This window comes from Sceloporus occidentalis, unplaced genomic scaffold (assembly GCF_023333645.1).
Source record: "Sceloporus occidentalis isolate IW3139 unplaced genomic scaffold, rSceOcc1.0.p SCAF_1, whole genome shotgun sequence".
NCBI classification, from domain to species: domain Eukaryota; kingdom Metazoa; phylum Chordata; class Lepidosauria; order Squamata; family Phrynosomatidae; genus Sceloporus; species Sceloporus occidentalis.
In genome coordinates, this window is record NW_028316981.1 from 247,263,673 (window position 1) to 247,286,988 (window position 23,316).

The 23,316-nt window shown below is 37.5% G+C and overlaps 1 protein-coding gene across 1 annotated transcript in view; it reads left to right on the top strand.

The window, feature by feature from the left end:
* Nucleotides 1-23,316, top strand: part of FBN2 (fibrillin 2) — a 217,041-nt gene that overhangs the window by 153,570 nt on the left and 40,155 nt on the right. Inside the window, exons 33-47 of the mRNA XM_089491328.1 lie at nt 3,794-3,916; nt 4,271-4,396; nt 5,132-5,254; nt 7,024-7,146; nt 8,011-8,172; nt 9,637-9,705; nt 13,117-13,242; nt 15,374-15,499; nt 17,362-17,514; nt 18,418-18,486; nt 19,749-19,874; nt 20,744-20,869; nt 21,089-21,214; nt 21,497-21,613; nt 23,022-23,150. Of these exons, the coding sequence (XP_089347454.1) occupies nt 3,794-3,916; nt 4,271-4,396; nt 5,132-5,254; nt 7,024-7,146; nt 8,011-8,172; nt 9,637-9,705; nt 13,117-13,242; nt 15,374-15,499; nt 17,362-17,514; nt 18,418-18,486; nt 19,749-19,874; nt 20,744-20,869; nt 21,089-21,214; nt 21,497-21,613; nt 23,022-23,150 (1,824 nt within the window). The remainder of the gene's footprint in view (nt 1-3,793; nt 3,917-4,270; nt 4,397-5,131; nt 5,255-7,023; nt 7,147-8,010; nt 8,173-9,636; nt 9,706-13,116; nt 13,243-15,373; nt 15,500-17,361; nt 17,515-18,417; nt 18,487-19,748; nt 19,875-20,743; nt 20,870-21,088; nt 21,215-21,496; nt 21,614-23,021; nt 23,151-23,316) is intronic.

Genomic DNA, 23,316 nt, shown 5'->3' on the forward strand with positions numbered 1-23,316 from the left:
ATTTGGAAGCCTCAGACCATCTCTGTCCCTTCTGTCTTGCAGAACCTTCTTTTTGATCCTAGGTGTCCCCTTCCCCCCCCCCCCCCCCCCAGATAAATTTGGACATTTCTTTATCCCATTGTCTGAAAGGCTTGTCATTTGTTATAATCCATAAATTGTGGTAGAGAAAGAGTAGTTTCGGTAGTACCTTCATCTGGATTGATGATATTCTCCCCAGAAGTGATAGATTCAACCTTGCCCAGTTTTTCAGATCTTTACTGATTGAATTCCAGACTTTTGTAGTTATTTGTAAACTGTTCAGAGTTTTTCTTCATTACAGTTACCCCCCAAGATATTTTACTTTTTCTGCTGTTTTTAAGCCAGAAAGATTTCCTCCTCCTCCTCCTCCTCTTCTTCTTCTTCTTCTTCATCATTCTTATTTAGATTTTTAGTTAGAATCTGGCTCTGGCACAGAAATTCCCAATATTTCTCCAAAATTGGTGTCTTGATAAGTCAGAACAGACTCTTGAAGAAAATGTCAACTGAAAAAAAAAAAGACCCTGTACAAGAGTGAATCATGGAATCATAGAATTATAGAGTTGGAAGAGACCACAAGGGCCTTCCAGTCCAACCCCCTGCAATGCAGGAACTCTGAATCAAAGCATCCTCAGTAATTTTAAAATTAACTAGTAATTTTAAAATTATCGGCAGGAATAGTGGGCAAAAAGTATTTTTGTTCATAAAAAACTAGCATTTTTAACTAGAATCTTCCTCCACTTATATCTTATCTCAATAAGATTGGAGCACAAGTGGGCCCTCCTTTGTAATATTGTAACATGGTTCCTTTTGGTTGAACAAACTGGTGTAAAGAAGACGTTTCTTTGTTCTGAGCCCATCCCTCTTGTAATGTTGCCCTTTTTGACCTTGAATTTTTGATGTTGCCTTTTAAGGATTTGTGTTTTAACTTGTTTTTATTTGTAGTTGTTATTGTTTTCTGCCCTTTTTTGGTAAGAAATAAAATATATTTTTAAAAACTAGCATTTTTACAAAAATAAAATTTTGAAATGCAAAAAAAAAAAAAAAGGAAATAAAATGCACAGAGGTATAATGTTGTATTCAACAATTGCAGATTTGTGTAATTATGACCTTCTTGAGGGCAGTAAATATTATTTTTCCTCGTCATTAGAACTAATGATGATGAGCTTCATGGTTATTCTGAAAATCATTTTAGTATACATGCCCCTACAAATCAGCTCAGTTCCAGAATTAATAGCCAGATGGACATGGATCGTGGATTGCAGTTATACATGTTTGTCACACTGTTGTCTGGTAACAGGATCTCCTGGACATTGAAGCCCCAAGCCCAGTTCTACTGGATTCACTTCTCTTCTTACTAATGGAAAAAGAACATGAGGTGTATATATAAAATGGATTGATAGATTTCTGAAGTAGAAATACTTCAGGATGGAAATGTTAAAATTAGTAGTCTTAGGCCTCAAGGGCTATTGTCGGGCTGCTCCTGGGGCGGGTTAGGCACATGATGCACGTGCCTTGATTACACCGAGGCTACATCAGGGTGCCTAATGTGGCCCCAACCTGGCCACAAAATCAGCAGTTTCTTACCGTTCCTTTTCACAGCCTGTTCGGGACCACACAGCGGGTGCCCTTGGGGCTGCTTCTTTTGCCCTGTCTGCTTCACCCCACAGTCTACTAACTCAGGGTTTTCTTGATCCTATCCATATCTTGAAAGTCTATCTATTAGTTCCAATATGACCATGAAGCAGGATATTAACTGTGATTTGTGTATAATCTCAAACAGTTCCCTTACAGAGGGGATTACTTGATTTTGCAGCCTGTGTAATACGTTTAAGGGGAAATCTTACCCATATTTGGATCACATTCTGATCTCATCTAAAACATGGAAACAATGTCTTACAAGACCATCTTGATATACCTTTACTTGAAGTTTACATACCTAGTGCCAGGATGTTGTTTTATATGTGGTGGGAAAACAAAAAAAGAAACAAACACATGCAACCATGATTGTAGTAAATTGGCCACTCTTTTATTGGACATAACTGAGTAGTGTTGGCATGGCATGAGGTCCAAATACCTATCTGTTAACAAATAACCCTATCTCCCCCAGCCCAGCTGCTCAGTGGGACACCTAACATTAATAGTTTGCAATATATATTGGTGCACAGCCATTGTGTGTTTCTTGCCACGTAGGAGTGATGCTGGTCCCCAGTCCCAAAGTTAAGTCTGGCCCTACAAACCTGCACCTGTAAAAGAGACAAAAAGTATGTTGTTGTTTTTTAATAAATGGAAGTATGGTGAGCAGGGATGTGATAAGCCTGGACATATGACCCATACCTGTCCAGGCATATGTAGCATACGATATGGTGGAAGCCTGTTCAGTTTGTTTTACAAATATTTCAGTCAGCTGCTGGAGTCCACAGAAACTCACTACCAGAAGCGGTTTACCAAACTTTTCTAGCAACTTGCAACTAAAGTCCACTAGTTCAAAACCAAATTTGAAATTAATTCCCAGCATTGTTACTTGTTTTCCTACTGGTGTTTAATATTCATTGCCTTTTAACAGTTGCCTAGTTACAACATTGCTATTGTAGATATTCAGTTGTTGTTCAAGCATGTTTACTCAATATGCAAGAAAGGAGAGCAAATAGGTCTGTCCCCCTCCCGTCCCTGGTATCATCATTCTCATATGTGTGGAGGATTATGTCTGAAGCAGAGAGCCACTTCAATCCATGGAAGCTCTTCCTGTGAGTTGGAAACCTGGAAAATCAGAGTTCCAATGCATGTAGAGAACCTCCAAGGGTAGCCAGTGTTCCCAGCTTCAGACCTTCCATGTATAGGAAGGCACTAGAATCAGACCCCAAGTGGGTCAGAGATAGCACACAACCCCTCTTCACTTGTTGAATAAGTGTGCTTTAATAACAACTGAATAGGACTCTGGTAGAAATTTTCTATCAAAGCCTAGATTTAGACGTAGTAACTCTATGCTCCCTTGGCTCCCTTGTCCACAGTATCCAGCCCTCCAAACTCCTCTACCTATAATGGATCCTGGAGGTTATGTGTTCTGCTGCCCTCATCATCTATACTGCCTGTCCCATGTGACCTGTTGAACCTCCTTCATCATCTCCTGTGTACTATGCCAGCCAGCTTCCCCACACCTGCAGGGGTGCTGAACTTGCCCTCTTTCCTTCTCTTGGTAAGCACCAGCATACATGCATTAATGTGGTGTTTGGAAGGAGAAGAGTCCCTTTCATCTATTGCTGCAGCAATAGAACCCCACAGTAGTAGAGCCATCCCTTGGATGAAATGAGTAATACAGTAAGACAGAGTTATTTTAGTTAAGAATGGCATGGAATTTTAAAACAACACCCCCACAAATTTAATTCATTTCAAATTGAATATTAGGTTCCACTAATGCTGATCTTAAAGGTATCCTAATGAACATAGGCAGCTGCTTTATATTCAGTCAAATCATTTTCCAACTGGCCCAGGTTTGTCTATTCTGACTAGCACTGTCCAGTGATGTGTTTTCTGTTACTCCTTGTTCCTTTTAGCCAGAAACACCTAGGATTGAACCTGGAAGGTTCTGTCTCAAACTTGGCTCCTTTAGTGAGCTATAGCCCCAGTGACTGTTAACCAATTGTGACATTGTTTAAAGCAGCTTGGGAATAGTGAAACCTCTGCTAAGACTGTTGCACAAGCTCACGTGTCAGCTTCTGTGAACATATGCCAGATTTCCCTCATTTCTTTATAATTTCATTGTTTGTTTCTCTGGCAGATCTGGACGAATGTTCAAATGGAACACACCAGTGCAGTGTAAATGCTCAGTGTGTGAATGTTCCAGGATCATACCGCTGTAACTGTGCAGAAGGATTTACTGGAGATGGGTTTACTTGTTCTGGTAAGTAAAAGTTTTAAGATGTGTTCCAGAAGAATTATACTCTATTTGCATGTTTCCTATGGAAAAATATTTCTGAGCTCCAGGGATAGTATGGGGCTAACTTTTGATCCAGTGCCTGCTTTTCTACACATCTAGGCATACAGTTTCATAAAAAGCCTAAGCCACATCTGTGCAACACCTCAGCATCACGTCCACACACGTTAACAATTCTGAAAGCATGATAATTATTTTACAAACTAAACAATGGCTTTTCCACCAGTGAGCTTTAAGTGAAAGTAAACAGAAATTAAAAATTTGAAGATCATATTCTTGATGCTGTAGCACTTTAATTTCAGCTTTAATTATATTCAACAGATATTGATGAATGTGCAGACAATATTAATCTTTGTGAGAATGGCCAATGTCTGAATATTCCTGGTGGATATCGTTGTGAATGTGAGATGGGCTTCACTCCAGCTTCAGACAGCAGATCTTGCCAAGGTAAGTCACCACTACTCCCAAGCTTCATTTTCCAAGTTTGGATTGGATGTCAAGGGGGAAACCACAAGAAGTACTGGAAGGGCTTCTGTGTGGTTGCGGAACAGTCAGCGCAGGCTTTAGGTACAAAAGACACTTTTTCCCAGGGAAAGATTTTTTTCACTGTGCAAGATCAGATGAAGGCTGTGTTAATTTTTAAAGAGGTTTTCATGGCTTTGGACCAAGAATACTACAGCTAAGTTTGGATTAATTTTCTTTTTGCCATTTCTATCAAGCATGAAATGGAAAGAACAAAAGAAAAGTAAGGCACTTATCACATATTTGTTTAAAAATTATATTGTGACCAAGTATTACTTTGATCAGGATACTCCTTCATAAATGTAAAAAGAAAATGTGAATTTCATAGGAATCAGATGTGCCTATTTTTCATGTCTTCAAGGTATAAGTGTATGATTCATTCACATCAAAGTACCCTAATTTTCTGACAAATCTGTAGTCTGCATACATTACAAAGTTCTAAGGTCCATGAGTATCAAATATCCTTTGACTAGATATGTGAAATGCAAAATGCAAAATGCATACATACAAAACTTAATGTCCATACCCACTGTCTCCCAACATTAGTATGGATTAGATTTTTGTAGTCATATTTCTATTCTGTGTATTTATTTCATGCAATTAGTGTCTAATGTATGTGGACCACATTCATAGACAATTGTTCTTGGCATTATTTTTCAGATATCGATGAATGTGCCTTCCAGAATATCTGTGTGTTTGGTACTTGTAATAATTTACCAGGAATGTTTCATTGTATCTGTGATGATGGCTATGAACTGGATAGAACTGGTGGGAATTGTACAGGTATGTATTTGATCATCACACTGAATTTCATCCTTGTTGTAAGAGTTCAAAACAATCCAGTGGGTTGGTCCATTTTATCCCCATGACAGTACTGTGCAGTAGGTTAGCTTGAGACGCACTAGCTTATTCAAATCCTCCAAGAAGGTACCTGAGAAGAAATGTGGTCATAACACTAGTTTTCACTTACATTTCCTTAATATTTTATTTCATTTTGAACTTTAGAAAACATTCACAATAAACATTCATTTAACTGATTTTCCCTACCCACACCAGATAGTAGCTTATTATTTTAACCATAAATAATATGAGTCAAGCACAGATTTTGCTTGTTGCTGTCAATGGAAGGCATTTATCAGTGGAAGAGATCCCTGTTCCTCTTGTAGTACCCCACCCAACCCCAGTCCAGATCTGTTCAGGAGGGTTGGAGGACCTATTTAGGACTAAGGTGGTGTTGCAAATGGGAGAAAGTCCTGCATATGTAAGTCCACTTACGAAGACATGTGTCCCCAACAGGATTCCATCCAACATCACTATCTAGGCTTGCAGCCTTAAGACAGGATCCTGTTGGACCATTATGTCAGCTTAATTGTGGATTATGCCCACCATTGTACTTTTTACTTCCTTGCATAAGGAGATATCCAGGATACTGAAGTAATTTGCCATCACACCATGCTGCAATGATTTGGCTTAAAGGAATGTAAGCACATGAGCATAACTCCAGTCACACCTATGACTAGAACAGCAATTGAAGTGGTGGAACATTTTTACTGGTTTTGGCTGAATGGGGTGGTTCAAGTTGGCATGGCTAGCTCTCTGTCATGGCACACATGAACCACAGTACAGCAAACAGATGCGTCTGCTCATATCTTGGGGGCTGGGGGGGGGGGGTGGCTTGTTGAACAATTGCTCAGGGGCAGAAGGGCATTAGCCACATCCTGAAGTACCTCACTTAACCAAACTGCAGATCTCATTAACTTGAAGTGGCTCCCTCAACAGTAACCTGGGTTCTGGGAGTCAATCCCTCAGGTAATTTGTAACTACATTTTGTGTAACTACAAATGTGATGTAGGAACTCAAGCATCATCTTGGAAGAGACTCGAACTCAACTAATCTAATGGAAACAAATGAAGAAGTAATGACAAATAAGAAGTAAAAGGCCAACATTTCCCCCAATTTTTCAAAAAGTGTGACATTCGCTGAATATGTATATTCAGAAATATTGGGAAAAGAAACTATGAAAGTCATAATACAATCAGCCAGTAATGTCAAAGTGTGATGCTTGTGTTGTAGACGTCAAGAAAAATTTCATGGAAATGGATTTGGAAAAAAAAACCTCTGATAGTCATTGAATTTAGCTTCAAGAGATCCAGACCTAAGGCAAACTTTTTTATAACATACATTTGCAGTGGATCTTATAATACATTATAAATTCTGTTAGACTAGATGTAAGCATAATTAGATTTAAATATAAAAAACTATTTATATTGTGGACATTTCTACAATACTGTACATTGATGGCAGCCACAATAATTCTACCTGTGAAACTGATGTCAACAAAGTATTGGTTGGTTTAGTATTTCAGAAATACGCTTCATAGCAAAATGGATACATTTCTGGTGTATGGAGAGGTCAAACAGTTAACAGATTTCCTGAAAATCGATTTTTATTTATTTATTCAGTATGAAATAATTATGAAAAAAGTACAAAACTTCTGGGATGTTTTTCTTAAAATAATTTAACATCATTATTAAATGTCATCCTTTCTTTAGATATTGATGAGTGTGCTGACCCAATAAACTGTGTCAATGGTTTCTGTGTGAATACTCCAGGAAGATATGAGTGTAACTGTCCACCAGATTTCCAACTGAACCCAACAGGAGTTGGGTGTGTCGGTCAGTAAAGTTTCCATCTATAAATATTATATGTTTATGCAAAGAGCATCTATGTGAACCAATCTTAGCTCATTATTTTAATAGCGTAAATAAGCTCCTTGTCAAATTTGTACGCCAATTATATCACATAAAGTAATGAAAATGATCAACAAATGCTAATTCCAAATATAAATTGATGATGGAATTAATTTAAAACAGGCATAATCTGATTACTGCTGTCTCCATCATGTCCTATTAGGATCTGTGTGGTTTTATTTTTCCTCTACGTGTGATATTTGATTGTTCTTGCTTTCTGTGGTGTGGCAATGTACCCAATTATTCCCTCCAAATGACTTGATGAAAAGGTCATTCTCATCCTGATAGACTGACCATATTTGAAGTTGAAAGGATATTTCCTTCTCATCAGATTGGCACTAACAATCTGCAGCCTGTGGTTTGGATCATTTCTGTGACACTTCTGAGGTTACTTCTCTGTAAGCCTTTCTGGAGTGCACTCTTTTCTACCCTTGGCACACAGTAGGCTGAATTTTATGTGCTGATTTTTGAGGAGCTAGTGACTAAATGTTAATGCTTTTTGTAACGTGAATGGCTCTTGGAGTAAAGGGAAATTTAGTTATCATCCAGTCGTTATTTTGTGATCTTGCACCACACAGATAAAGCCTTGATAGGTGTTTATGTCCTGTTTATGAATTCATTCCTTTCTGGTGTTGCAGCCTTACATTTAGATCAAAATTCATGGGGTTGGGTAAGGTGACTGTATTTCATGTAAGGTTATTTATTTTTACTGGTTACAGTATTTATCATATGCATTTGAAATCACTGTGGCTAGTGAACACAAGTTTTATTTGCATTCATTCTATATAGATAACCGAGTTGGCAACTGTTATTTGAAATATGGACCAAGAGGGGATGGAAGTCTATCCTGTAACACTGAAATTGGTGTTGGAGTCAGTCGTTCCTCCTGTTGCTGCTCTCTGGGAAAGGCCTGGGGGAATCCCTGTGAGACATGCCCACCTGTAAATAGCAGTAAGGAAATGACTCTCTTAGATGTGAGGATGAAATATATATATACTGTACTAACAACATCTCATAGGGAGTACTCTACATCTTACCAAATTATTTCATCTGGTTCTGCTGTGTTTATATCCAGCAATAAAAATGCTTTGTGCTTCATTCGTCAAATGTGATACTTAGTTCTTTACTCTGGGAATCAAGGATCACAATTCTGCTTTATGATCTTGTATAGCATGTTCTTTAACCTCACTCCCCTCTTTTCTCTTGTTTGTGCAAAAAGTACTAACACCAGGCTATACAGTATTGAAAAGAAAGTTTTGTAATGTATTTACTTGATAACTCCATGGCAAATGGTTTATTTTAATGGAGATACATCTCCAGAATAAAACCTAAGAGCCTCAGCAATCTTGGCTCTTCTTTATATTCCAATATTCATAACATGAATATGTAGTGGACGACCTATGCACAGAAAACATGTTAAATCTTTAATAAAAGCATACTTCTTCAAAATCATAATGTATTATATAACAGATACAGTGCATGGGACACATGGAAAGAAACTGTGAGCAAAATCATGTAAGCAAACATGTTTACTCATGTAATGGTTATTTCTCCTTTTTCTTCCCCCCATAGTCCCATTCCAAAATCTGCTCAAGAGGGTTTCCTATTGGGAACAGACTTTGGGATACAGGAAGATATAAGATGAAGCAGGAGTACCCAGTTCCTTTAGTAGAAAAATGTTACTGGGTATATTTTTCAGAAAGGCAACTCATATTGTTTTTGTCCACAAATAATGTGCTGTAGTCTACTGATTTAGGATAGGGGAAAGTGACATCCAAAGTTACTATTTTATTCTATCTTGATCTCTATCATGTAAAGCACTGTGTGAACTTTACATCACTATATAAATAAATGTTAATGATAATAATAATGATAATAAGGTGGCATTAAATAATGTTCATTTTTGCTTTTTTATGTGAGTTAGAGGGCAAAAACTGTCACCCTCACCCCTTGCACAGTTGGCCACTCCATTTTTACTTTGATGGTAAAGTTCATATACAATAAGTAAAATGGATGTTAAGAGTACTGACAAACTATACTCCTAACAGCCTAAACAATAAATAATGTCTTAACAGATTAAGATCACCCTGTTGATCAGCTGCCTCATAGTCAACCACCATGAGATTTTTTGCATTTTGGAACTTTAAACAAAAATTAATTGGCATAAACCCCAACTTTTTTGTGAAAATACTTCCTTAAAAAAGAGTTCCAAAATGTGAAAAATCATAAAAAATATGCAAAAATTTTCGTATTGACACTCAGTAGGGGGAACTTCTGAAATCCTTTGTTCTTCTGTGTGAGAATAAAAGAAGTGAATATTTACATTGCTAGTGAGCAAGTAATCTCTCAAGGACTGTGCAAGGGGAATTAATCTTACCATATCTATCTTTTATTCTTTTCATATTTCCTCTGTAGGTGAATATAATACTCTCTGTCCAGGTGGTGAAGGATTCAGACCTAATCCTATAACTATTATCTTAGAAGGTAAATATATGTTTAAGAATGAGCATTATTGCTTTTGCTTTCACTTAAAGGAGAGCCTACTTTTGTACCACATCTGTAATCGGGAGATAGTGCAGTTGAAGGTAACATTGTGTCTGTATCTGCACTAGAGATGTTGAAAGACGCAAATATGTAGTTCCAAAAGAGAAACTGAAATACACATATTTTTGTCAACTTGGCTGTATTATACTGACCATATGAAATACTGGAAGACTTTATCAAAATTAATTAATGGCAGTAATCCAGACAGACAGATGTATGGGAACATATTTCCAGTTGTTAGGATCTTTTCCACCAACACACAAATTGCTTTTAAATTTGGAAATGAAAAAAATTCCCTTTGCTGCTAAAGAATAATGTAAGCGATACTTTATTACCTTCTTGCATCTTATTCATTTTCCTAACTGCCAGTTTATTAGCAATCTTCACCATCATGCCACCAAATAAATGAATTGGAGGCATGAATGTGCTGCTCTCTGTCTGATCTTCCAAGCAGTCAGTGTGCCTGTAAATTGTCCCAAAATGGAAGTCATTGACCATAATAATAAATTTTATTTATATTTCCCGCCTCTCCCTGCTGATCAAGGCAGTATCACAACAAAAATCAACAGTGCAAAATACAAAGTACAAAATACAAAATAGAAAAAACAATATTATCTAAAATACAACAATACAAACAGCAATATTACTACCAGTGAGTTAAAATATCCAAGTCATCGTCTGCTTTCCATGCCATCAAATCAGAAGTGGGAGTGTTCTTTGGGATCAACTATAGAAGATCGGATGGGCATGCCTGCCAGAAGAGATCTGTCTTTAGTGCCTTCTTAAAGTTTTCTAATGTGGTAATAAGACGGATCTCTTCCAGTAAGTTATTCCATAATTTAGGGGCTGCGGCTATAAACACTTTGTGGGAAATAGTGACCAATCTAGTTTTCATATATTCCAGTAATTTCTTCCCTGCTGTTCTGAGAGTGCGGGGCGGATTGTGTAGGGAGAGGCATTTCCTTAAGTAACTTGGGCCCAAGCCATGTAGGGCTTTAAAGGTAAAGACCAACATTTTGTATTGCGGAAGCTGATCGGCAGCCAATGTAAAGATTTTAGTATTAGAGTGATATGGTCCGATCTTGATGTTCCTGTGACCAATCCGGCTGTGGCATTTTGGATCAATTGAAGCTTCTGAACTTGGTACAAAGGTAGCCCCATCTAGAGCACATTACAGAAATCTAAACGAGAGGTTATCAGTGCATGTACCACTGCTTCAAGGTCCCTCTGAGCCAGGTAGGGGCGCATTTGGCGTATCAGCCGAAGCTGGTACCAAGCGCTCCTGGCCACCACCTCCACCTGAAATGACAACTGTAGAGATGAGTCCAGGAGCACTCCCAAACTGTGAACTTCATCCTTTAGGGGAAGTGTGACCCCGTTCAGGACCGGTTGGCAAATCTCCATCCCTGGACCAGGGGTACCTATCGCTAGTACCTCCATTTTTTCTGGATTCAACTTGAGTTTGTTTTCCCTCATCCAGCCCATTACCAACTCAAGACAGGCATTTAGAGGAGACATGCCATCTTTGGTCACTGCAGCAATCGGAGATACGGAGAGATAGATTTGGGTGTCATCAGCATACTGATAACACCGCACCCCATGTCTCCGGATGATCTCTCCCAGCCACTTCATGTAAATGTTAAACAGCATGGGAGACAGAATGGTTCCCTGAGAGATGTCATATGTCAGCTTTTTTACGAGAACAGCTGTCTCCCAGCATCACCATCTGGAATCTGCCCGAGAGGTAGGATCTGAACCACTGCAATGCAGTGCCCCTGATACCTAACTCCCTCAGGCATTCCAGAAGGATACCATGGTTAATGGTATCGAAGGCCGCTGAGATGTCTTAAAGCACCAGCAGGGTCACACTTTCCCTGTCAATGCCCAGACGGAGATCATCGACCAGGGCAACCATGGCAGTCTCAACTCCATAACCTGCCCAGAAGCTGGTTTGAAATGGGTCTAGATAATTGGCTTCATCCAAGACAGCCTGGAGTTGGAAGGCAACTGCCCTCTCAGTCACATTGTCCAAGAATGATAATAAGGAGACCGGTCTATAGTTATTCCTTAACAGGGGATTGTTTTTCATGAGTGGTTTAACCACTGCTTGCTTAAGTTTAGATGGAAATATCCCCTCTCTGAGGGATGCATTGATAATGATTGGGAGTAAGATTGTTACTGCATCCCCTCTCTGGGCAGGGATCTAGGGGGCAAGTCGTCTTCCTTACATATGTTTGTGCACTTTAACATATACTACAAAATATGCTACAAAAGTCATGTCAATCAATCTAAATCCTATTGACTTCATTGGAAGTCAAATATGCATTTTCAGTTTTATTATTTTGATTATGGGATGTAAATATCCCATACTTAATTGGAACATAGTCAGCAGCCACATCCTCACCTTTAACATCCATGGATTCAATTATTCATGAGTTTGTCTGCAGGAAGCAGGGGGAAGGGATGAAAGCAAAAGAGAGAAGGGATGAAAGTGACTGCTTCCCTCTGCTGCACCCAGTGCTTCCATGTGGCAAGGAGGGCAAGCAAGTTGTCACAGAGAAAGAGGCAAGGAGGGCAAGTGGGAAAGCACATGGAGAAAGAGGGTAGGAGAGTGAGCGGGTGGGTGGGTGGATGGAGAAAGAGGCAGGGAGGGAAAGTGAACCTGCTCAGGGACCACAGCTGCAACCCTGTCTCCCCTCCCCAACTAAGGTCCCCCCAGGGATGGGTGGAGAAAGAGGCAGGAAGCACAAGTGAGCCTCCTGGAGACTACAGTGGCAGCAGCAGTAGCTGTCAGAGGAGCGAGGGAAAGGGCTTCACTCCCCATCCACACCTCTTGTGGCTCCCCTGTCAGTCACCCTGTCTGTGCTCTTTCCCTCCATTGCACCCAGTGCCTCCATGTATATCCCATACATGTGTGAGAGAGGCAGGGAGGGTGTGAAGGTGAGTGGGTGCAGAAAGAGGCAGGGAGAGCAAGTGGGCAGATAGGCAGAGAAAGAGGCAGGAAGGGAGCGTGAGCAAACTCTCCCAGGGACCACAGCTGCTGCCCCATATCCCCTTCTTGGCCTCTCATTGCACTCAAGAGGGTCCCACCAGGGAAGGGGCACCCCAGTTATTCACAGTTTTCCACTTTCATGGGACTTTGTGCTTCTAACTGCCATGAAGGTGGAGGGCAAATTGTACTTGTTTGCATGTTAGTTCTCTTTCAGATCTCTTTTGTAACAAAGTGAGTAGATTTAAAAACAAAACAATGCAATCAAAAGGTAATCATTCATTAGTGGTCTGCTGTAGTCTTCCATGTACATTTAAGTAGCCAACAAAACAAAACAAAATGGCCTTTTCTCTCTTTACCAGACATTGATGAATGCCAGGAACTGCCTGGTCTTTGCCAAGGTGGAAACTGCATCAATACATTTGGCAGCTTCCAGTGTGAATGTCCTCATGGGTACTACCTCAGTGAAGAAACTCGCATCTGTGAAGGTGAACATTCTTATTTTTTCTCACAGAACAGCAAAAAGTCTTTCTCAAAATGTATTTTGTCTTGCAGATGTTTTTCTTTTCTTGGATGTAGATGCGTGATTTCTGTTTTGTCTGTAAAATGAGTCACAGAACTGCTTTGCTAATAAAACTACTGGGCCCCATACTTTACCTTCTTATCCTTAACTATATACATAAATGCAAATCTCATTGATTTCAAATTATTCCTATTTTATTTCCTACTAAATATGTATAGGCTTCCATCAGGAACATAGATCAGATAAATTAAGAAAAACTCATTTTTTAAAAAAAATTATATTGACTAAATACTGGTTTGTAATAGGGAATTTACGTAAAAATTATTCAGTCCCATTGGAGAAATAATTGTAATTGATCTGGGATTCGCTTTTGACTACAATCTGCTCTTACAGAGCTAAAACCAGGGTTGGCATTCTGATTTGGCCAAGCCTTCCAAGAGGGTGACTGTACTGTGACAGCCCTAGTTGCTTTTCATTGGGGCCTGGTTAGTGAACATGTGTACAATGAAGTATCTCATAATAATGTAACAAAATAACTCTTTATTTCTTGCAAAATTCAAGAGGTACAAATATTGTTTAATACCTTTGTGCAGGACCACAACAAAACACAAAACAAAATATTTGCATGTGTGTCTGTGGAGAAGAAGATTCTGCGGAAAACATGAGTATATGTTAGCAAAAGACAAACATTGTTCAGGGAGAAATCTATGTTAGCATGTCAGAAGCACTTCAGAAGTCACTATGAATAGGATATAATACATTTAGTTTCCTCCATTTTGTTTTTTATGCATATTTTTAAAATGATCAATGACAGGGAGAACAGAAGGAAACAAACTAATACTTCATAAAAGAAAAGGGGAGCTAAGCCCGAAGTAATGGACAAAAGGGCAAGGACTTTCAGTAGTTATATAATAGGCCAAAACTTAATAGGTGACACTTTAATAATAAATATTATCTAATTATTCTCATTACTATTTCTTTTTAAGAAGATTTTTTTTCTCAGAAATGGCTTAAAATTTTGGGAGGAGATCCCTCAACATGCCCCACAAAACATCCATGCCTCAAAATAAAGGGATTAGGGGGACACATAATTAGACCTTGGAGAGTCAAACTCCCACTGCACCTCTCCTACATAAAGAAACACACACACACCCCGGCTACCAAACCTTTGGTGACATTTTTTGCTATGCTTTTAGGCTCCCTTGGGCAATTTTGGACCCAGGAAAGCCCCCCCCCCTTTTTTTTTTTTTTTTCTTGTTTACAAACAGAAAAATGACTGGGTATCTCAGGCAAAACAATATTTTTGCCTTAGGGACACAAAACAGCCCATTGGAGTCACATGTGGCTTGTGGAGCATACTTTCCCCTTTTCACTCATTTTAAAGAACTGTCTCAAAACAATTCTCAAACAAGCCTCAGACTCAACCTTATCCATACACTACAGAAAACACTACTAATATAATCATTTCAACAAATGGCAAGGTATTTTTTCTGTTTTGGGGACATCTCACTCTTGTTTGTAGAACAAAATGCTACACCAAAAACTGACACACTAATTAATGGTAGGCAGATGAATGACATAATACTACTAAAAATGCTATATAAGGATTAGAAGACATCTCTCCTGGTACTTATGTCTGTCATTTAAATTAATGACAGATGCAACAGGCCTTGAATCCTATATTGGAACCGTGCAAAGATTAAGACCTTTTCTTCATTCTCCCAGACTCTGTTTGAATGATTTTCTGTAGAAAAGAAATACAAGGGGAAAGGAATTAAATATCCCTTATGTTCTGCAGCTCTTATCCAGATTGTGGGTCGGTGGCTACTGCACATTTTTAAAAGAGGAGGAAAATCTGAAGGAAAGAAGCTATCCGTTTAGTATTATATTTAGTTTATGCCTTAGAAGTGATTCATTACATTAACTCATTCATTAATTTAATATGTTAAAGAACCACAGGTAGCACAGTATTCATGGAAAAATAATTTTATTACCTACTTGGTCCACTTTGCTTTGGAAATCATTTGTCCAGTTTAATTTGGTTTATGGGCTATCACTTATTTATCACTTGTTTCTTATTTACTTGGTATTTCCAGATATTGATGAGTGTGTTGCACACCCTGGTGTCTGTGGTCCTGGGACATGCTACAACACCTTAGGAAACTACACCTGCATTTGTCCCCCAGAATATATGCAGGTGAATGGGGGACACAACTGTATGGGTATGTTGCCTTTTACATTTCCAGTGCACCATGATAATGAGAAGAGTTTGGAACTCAGCCTAAAAAGTTTAAATGCTAGAATTGGTTGCCTCTAAGAGTTGCCCACAGGCAAATCCTTCAGTAGCACTGTGTGCCAAACTTATGACTGGGTAGCATTGCACTGAAGCATCTCAACTTTTGAGATTATAAAGTTGTATGTATGAAAATGTGTATGTTACTGTTATTACATGCTGAATGTGTTCTTAAGTTTTATAACTGAATCCTAGGCTGCATCTATACTGCAGAATTAATGCAGTTTGACACTACTTTAACTGCCATGGCTCAGTGCTATGGAATTCTGGGATTTATAGTTTTGTGAGATAAGTGATAAACAAGAGCTCCCTTTCAGAGAGGACTGGTGACACAACTACAAATCCCAGGATTCCATAGCATTGAGCCATTACTGTTAAAACAGTATCAAACTGGATTATTTCTGCAGTACAGATGCAGCCCTAGTTATGTTTAGTGGGGGCAGGGAGTCCAAAGAATGCTTAATAAAGCATTCTTATAATTAAAGCCTTCATAGAAAACTTTAATCAAATATACAGGTATTTTTAAATTATTGCTTCTAAAACATTTTTCTGCTATGGGTTATGGAATATTCTGGGTGGCCATTAAATAAGCAATACACACACACACACACACACACACACACACACACCCCTGGTGGCGCAGTGGTTAAATGCCTGTACTGCAGCCATTCACTCAAGACCACAAGGTTGCGAGTTCAAGACCAGCAAAAGGGCCCAAGCTTGACTCAGGCTTGCATCCTTCCGAGGTCGCTAAAATGAGTACCCAGACTGTTGGGGCTAATTAGCTTACTTGCAAATTAGCTTACTTGCTGTTCACCGCTATGATCTCTGGAATAGCGGTATATAAATAAAATATATTATTATTATTATTATTATTATTATTATTGTTATTCCATGCCAGCATTCTCTGCAGATGCCAGCTGCAGATGCTGGTGAAAACATCTGGAATAAACTCTTCTTGAACATGGCCACATAGCCCCAAAACCCCACAAAAAACAATCAAAATATGAAATAAATCAGTGTCTGTGTGTGTGTGTGTGTGTGTGTGTGTGTGTGAATGACTCACAGTTGAGAAATTGGGGTGATCCAGATTGCTTAAGGCTAGTATTGAAAGAGACAATGCTGAAGCCAAAGTATGAAAACTTATCTCCAGGATTAATGATACAGATTGCTCTTCCACACACATCTGCCCAAAGCCAATGATGTGTTTTCAGCATTTACTTCATTTCCATCTCTTTCGCCTCTGTAATTATAGGACCTGTTACAGTTGTGTGACTATTGTGAGAAAAAGTTGTGCAAGTCCAAACATGTTAAAAGATTGTATAAAATAGTTCTCTTGCCTCTCCACTGCAGGAAAGCTTACTTAGGAAAGTTTCCCCAGACATCCAGATCATGCTTTACAGATATATGTGGGAAGGCTTCTTCAACAAGCTGGAAAAACCATTCCCTTTTAGTTCTCCTTACAGTAGCAGTCCCAACAATGGAGTTAGCCTGTTGGAGTCTGTATTCCCTTTATAAAAATAAACTATTTTTTCTATCATACTTGGGGCCATAAAAAACTGGATTTACCATTTTTCTTCCCTCTATCCAAGTGCTCTTGGACATAAGTCTTGCTGGCGTATTTTCTCTGCTAAGGAAACAACTTATCTGAGACAAGTAGCTACCAGAGCTCTCTGTGTGAGAATTACAGAAAGAGGGGTTTGTAATCCATGATTTGTAATTCATGAAGTTTACAACTCAGGGTACTTTATGAAGGACATCTTTAAAGGTATGCACTCTCTCCATATGCAGATATGAGAAAGAGTTTTTGCTATAGAAGCTACAATGGAACATCTTGTGATAATGAACTGCCCTTTAACGTGACCAAGAGGATGTGTTGCTGTACCTATAATGTTGGGAAAGCCTGGAACAAGCCTTGTGAGCCATGTCCAACTCCAGGAACAGGTAAAAACTGTTGTTAAGTGGAATCATCCATGCTAAAATAAATAAATAATATTACACTGTAATGTATGCATCAAAGTAATCCTCTGGAGAAAATATTTTATTAGCTGTAAATTTAAGCAAAGGCAGTGTTCAGTAGGTGTCTTTCTTCTGACAATGTCATGAATAAATGTAAGTATTGCTGCAGCTTTAGGGCAAAATGTTTATTTATAGTTTCAGTTTTGTCAACTCATGTCTTCCTCATTTTAGTGGAAGTTAGGCTGAAACGACACATGAAAAATAGTAGCTTGTATGACTCCCACAGTGTTTTCTTTTAACTGCAAGGCAGCTGTGGAGGCTAGTTTTAGGACTCCTCCAGACTGATTTAAAAAACTAGAAAGCCCCAGATTTTGTTACGGTTCTTTCCAGTTTTATTTTGGAGAGCCATGTGTTTTGTGCATCCCATAATATTTTCTGTCAGCTCCTGGTACAGAGACCTTTTATACCAGCAACCCAGGTCAGTTTATGTCAACCCAGTATAAAATTGGAAAGAACAGGAATAAAATCTTGGACTTTTCAATCATCCTGGATGTACCCTTAAACAGAGAACCGTCAGCTTCTGGAATCTACTTTCTGGAGATACTTTTTCTAAACACCAAGACAGTTGGGATTAATAATGTAGAAGCTTGATAAGACTTTGAAAGCTTTAGAGAGATGTTGTATGTGTCTGCACTTGGTTTAGGAAAACTTTAGTGACAATCTTTTATTTAAAAAAACACCTAGCTGGTTGAAATAGTAACAGTAGCTAAAATCAAGCAGAAAATGATCACAGGGGTAAGTAAAATTTAAAATTTAATATTTTTATTGGAAAACACCTGGAAGGATTATAAATATTACTTATAAATATATTTTTATTCCCATTTTAAGTTGAATTCAAGACAATTTGTGGAAATATTCCTGGCTTTACCTTTGATATCCATACGGGCAAAGCTGTTGGTAAGTTTAAAAGCTTTTACTAGAATACTAGAGCTGTGCAGATATCTGAGAAGCAAATACCTTTTTATTATAAATTATATAATAATAAATGAAATAAATAAATTTTTTATTTATAACCCGCTTTTTGTTAAAACAATCAAAGTGGCTTACAACAGTTAAAATAGTACATTCATATATACAAAGTATCCCCCCCTTAAAAAAAGATTAAACAATATAAGATTTAAAATTACATAACTATTAAAAACCAGTAACAGTGGCAGAGTCATCACATATATGTGGGGGAATTGCCACATGGCCGAGTAGTGTATTTTGGAAAAGTCTGCCGGAAGAGATCCATCTTGACAGCTTTCTTGAAGCTGTCTAAGTTGGTGATTTGATGGATCTCATCCAGCAGGCCGTTCCACCGGCTGGGAGCAGTTGCAGAGAAGGTCCTCTGAGAAGTCGCAGTCAGTCTGGTTTTTATAAGTTGCAATAAATTCTTCCCAGAGGACCTGAGTGTACAAGGTGGATTATATGGAAGTAGGTTGATCCCTTAGATAAGTTGGGCCCAAGCCATGTAGGGCTTTAAGAGTGATAACCTTGTACTGTGCCCAAAAAGTAATAGGCAGCCAATGGAGTGACTTTAGTATTGCTGTTATATGGTCACTCCTGGATGTTCCAGTGATCAACCTGGCGGCCATATTCTGTACCAGTTGAAGTTTTCGGACTAGGCACAAGGGTAGCCCCATGTAGAGCGTATTGCAAAAATCAAGTCTTGAAGTTACCACTGCGTGTACTACAGTTTCTTTAATTAAACTTGGACTCACTTCCATATCCAGTTCCTGGTTTAGATATTGCCATGTTTTCTTAAATGTGAATAATTATAATTTATATATGCCATGAGCCCATTCAGATACATACACATATACTCAGGACACTCTTCCATGTGATTGTCATCTCAAATTGCTTCACTAGTAAAGGTTGCTTTACTAAAGCAATTTCCATACATATAAAAAATTCACATGATAGAGTAGAAGTTTAGCCTTGCCCTTTTTATTACATTCTATCTGTGGAAAAAACAATACATTACAATAATTGTTATACATACTAAAATATTTATTGCATTTATTTAATAATTATATGTGTTATAATGTTGTTGTTTTAGTTTTATGCTGTATCTCAACTAGACAAAATTTAGAACCATACTGACTTCCTTGTTTCAATAGTAGAAAAATGATGAGAAAATAATTGCATTCCTAAGCGAATGAATGTTCTTTTTTCAGATATTGATGAATGTAAAGAGATTCCAGGAATCTGTGCAAATGGAGTTTGCATTAACCAGATTGGCAGTTTCCGCTGTGAATGTCCTACAGGATTTAGCTACAATGATCTGCTCTTGGTTTGCGAAGGTGATATATATATTTAACTATTTTCTGTTTTATGAAAATATCTGTGCTTCCACTTAAGTGCATATAACTGGCTTCATGAAGTGGCGAGTACACCCAGAAATTACACAAACATGTCTCTAGGACAACCAAATGATCAATGAGGAAGTTTCTCCACATAATCTCATTGCCTCATTGTTATCTACCAGGATTTGATGGATCAAAAAAGACAAGTAAACAACTTGAACTACACTATCTCTGTGTACAGTGGAACTGCTGGCACATCTTACCCAATAAATTCAAAGCATGTGAATATCTCTTCAAAAATATAGCCTCAAGTGACTTTTAATTTTGGAAAAAAAGAATACAGTATATCAGTATTTTAGAGGCAAATGGAAGCAAGTGGGAAAAAATTGCTATTGAAAAATAAACCTCAATTTAAATCAATCCCTTCGGTGCCCCCCCCCCCCCCCAATATTTTTATTTACACATTCCATTCACTATTAACTATAAACACTGATTACCCTTTCTTGCCTTACAAGAAACCTATATAATGTCTGGTTTCACATAATAATATTGACCTAAGATATCTTTTTAAAGATAGTGTTTAGAGGAATCTTGTTTTCCCCTCTTCTTGAAAGAGAAAACATATTTTTAATATATCTTTTAGATAACATTATACATTCTTTGGAGGCGTTACTGTGAAAATATTGGCTTCATTGGCTCACTGAGATGTTAAGCTTGGGTTTGAAGTCTCTCACTTAAACCCAGAAGATTTTAAGGTGCTTTAACGTCAGCTCAATTATGCCTATTGTCTTTACACAGCACATTAAAATATTGAAAGCTTTACAGGGGTGACAAAAATCTCAACTGACTCGTTGTTGATATTGTAGATATTGATGAATGCAGTAATGGTGACAATCTCTGTCAACGGAATGCAGATTGTATTAACAGCCCTGGTAGTTACCGCTGTGAATGTGCTGCAGGTTTCAAACTTTCACCCAATGGTGCTTGTGTTGGTAAGAAATCCCTTGTTTATGTTTCCTTTTACACAAATGTTTAGCCATTATATCTTACCAGTTTTTGACATTAACATGAACCAATTAAAAAACTGCTATAAATGCTACTTTTGCAGCAAATTCATTCAGAGAACAGATTGTAAAATGCCACAAACATCCATAAATACCAAAGAACAAATAAATAATACAAACTCCATGTATATTTTATTTTTATTATAGATCGCAATGAATGCCAAGAAATTCCTAATGTATGCAGTCATGGCACATGTGTGGATAAAGAAGGGACATACTATTGCATCTGTCAAAATGGTTTTAAGGCATCCCATGACCAAACTATGTGCATGGGTAGGTTGATTAAAGTGCTTTCTTTATAAATATGTAAATTAGAAGATTTAATATGCATTAATTAATTGAATTTGGTTAAGTTTGGTTAGGATCAATACTGTAGCATACACCTCAATTAAAAATATTTGTGATCTACATTCACAGATAAATGTGATTGTTATTTGTATTATATTGTGTCTGAATAAAACTGTGAGATACATAGAAGAGGATTACATCAGTGATCATTTCCTGAGAGGATTCTAAAAATAATCATTCCTTTATGGTAACATTTTTTTTATGTAGATGTTGATGAATGTGAAAGACATCCTTGTGGAAATGGAACTTGTAAAAACACAGTTGGATCATATAACTGTCTATGCTATCCAGGATTCGAGTTAACTCATAACAATGACTGTATGGGTAAGAGGAATGATTAAAAACTACATCTTTTCTTTTCTTAAATGAAACAGGCGAATCTAATTCAGATTTTTACTTATTTATATTCAGAATCTTTAAAATGTATGATAATTATTCTGTTAAAAATTATTTAAACAATAAAATATAATTAATACTTAAGCAGGGCAAAATTAGCATCACATTATTTTACTTTGAAATTATATGCCAAACGTTTTTTAATGACTTTACATTTATCTGTTTTTTGCCACTAGCTGGCCTCTGACAAACATGAGAAGGATTTTCTCTCTAATAGGATAGACAGAAATACATTGATTTGTACTTGGGCAATTATGGAGCCTGGGTAACTAGTTTCCAGTAGGATGCCTCTCTTTTTTCCACTGGAGCTAACAACTCATTTTGGAGTTAAGATTTCAGCTGAGAAAATGGTGTTGGGGAAAAGGATTAAAAACCCATTCTGTCTAGTTCCCCTCCACTTGTGGTTGCTTTTAAGGATGAAAAGAGATCAAGAGAGCTGATTGCAATCTCTTCTAATATCATTTTTCCAATCAGTGTACCTCTATCTGATTTTAATGCAGATATATATAAGTCCTTCCAGTATAATTTGAGTATCCTGTATCCAGATTTCCAAATCTTAAATACTCCAAAATTAAAAATCATTCACATGGATAATTGAGATAGTGACATCTTTGTTTTCTGATGGTTCAAACTTTGTTTTGTGCACAAAATTACTAATAAATATTGTATAAAATTACTTTCAGGTTGCGTTTATAAGGTGTATATAATATGTGTGAATTTCATGTTTAGACTTTGGTACCATCACTAAGATAGCTCATTATGTATATGCCAATATTCCAAAATCTGAAGAAGTATGAAATCAAAAACACTTCTGGTCCTAAGCATTTTAAATAAGAAATACTCAACCTGTATTAAGGTTTTTTTTTAAATGGAGATATTTCTTAGGTGCCTTTTTGTGAGTGTAAGTAACAATATTGTTGGAAACCTCACCACTGATGTGATTCTATTGAACTGATTAAGTGCTATCTGTGTTATATGGTGCCAAATATATGAAATAATTCAAAGATATTAGTGTCAAAATGTCACTGATAAGCAGAGGTAAAAATTCAGAGCAAATTGTTCCAAAGTTCCCTGAAATATATTTCTTTTGTGCTGGAAAACATTAATAGGCAACAATTTGCCTAGTAATGACGCGTCATTTTAAAAAACACATATTCCTTCAAGTGCCGAAGTTTTTTCACTCAGAAAACCTTTTCCCTTACTGGCTATGATTTGTCATTTTATGAAACAATCAGCTTAATGTGTTTGTAACATACTATGACAACTGCATCTGTACATGCATTCCATTTTGTTGACTTCATGGGAAATTGTTAACCTTTTTCCTGCTTATTTATAGATATTGATGAGTGCAGTTCCTTCTTTGGGCAGGTGTGCAGAAATGGGAGATGTTTTAATGAAATTGGTTCATTCAAATGTTTATGCAATGAAGGTTATGAACTTACTCCAGATGGCAAGAACTGCATTGGTATGTATGAAAGCAACCACCAAATGTGAAGGTGACTTCACTAGAGATGTAATGCTGTTCACCTTTAGCTAGAATCAGAAACAAGATGGCTCTGAATACTAGTTGCTGAAGAAAACAAGCTGAAGGATGCTTTTGCACTCATATCCTGTTTATGGACTTTCCAGAA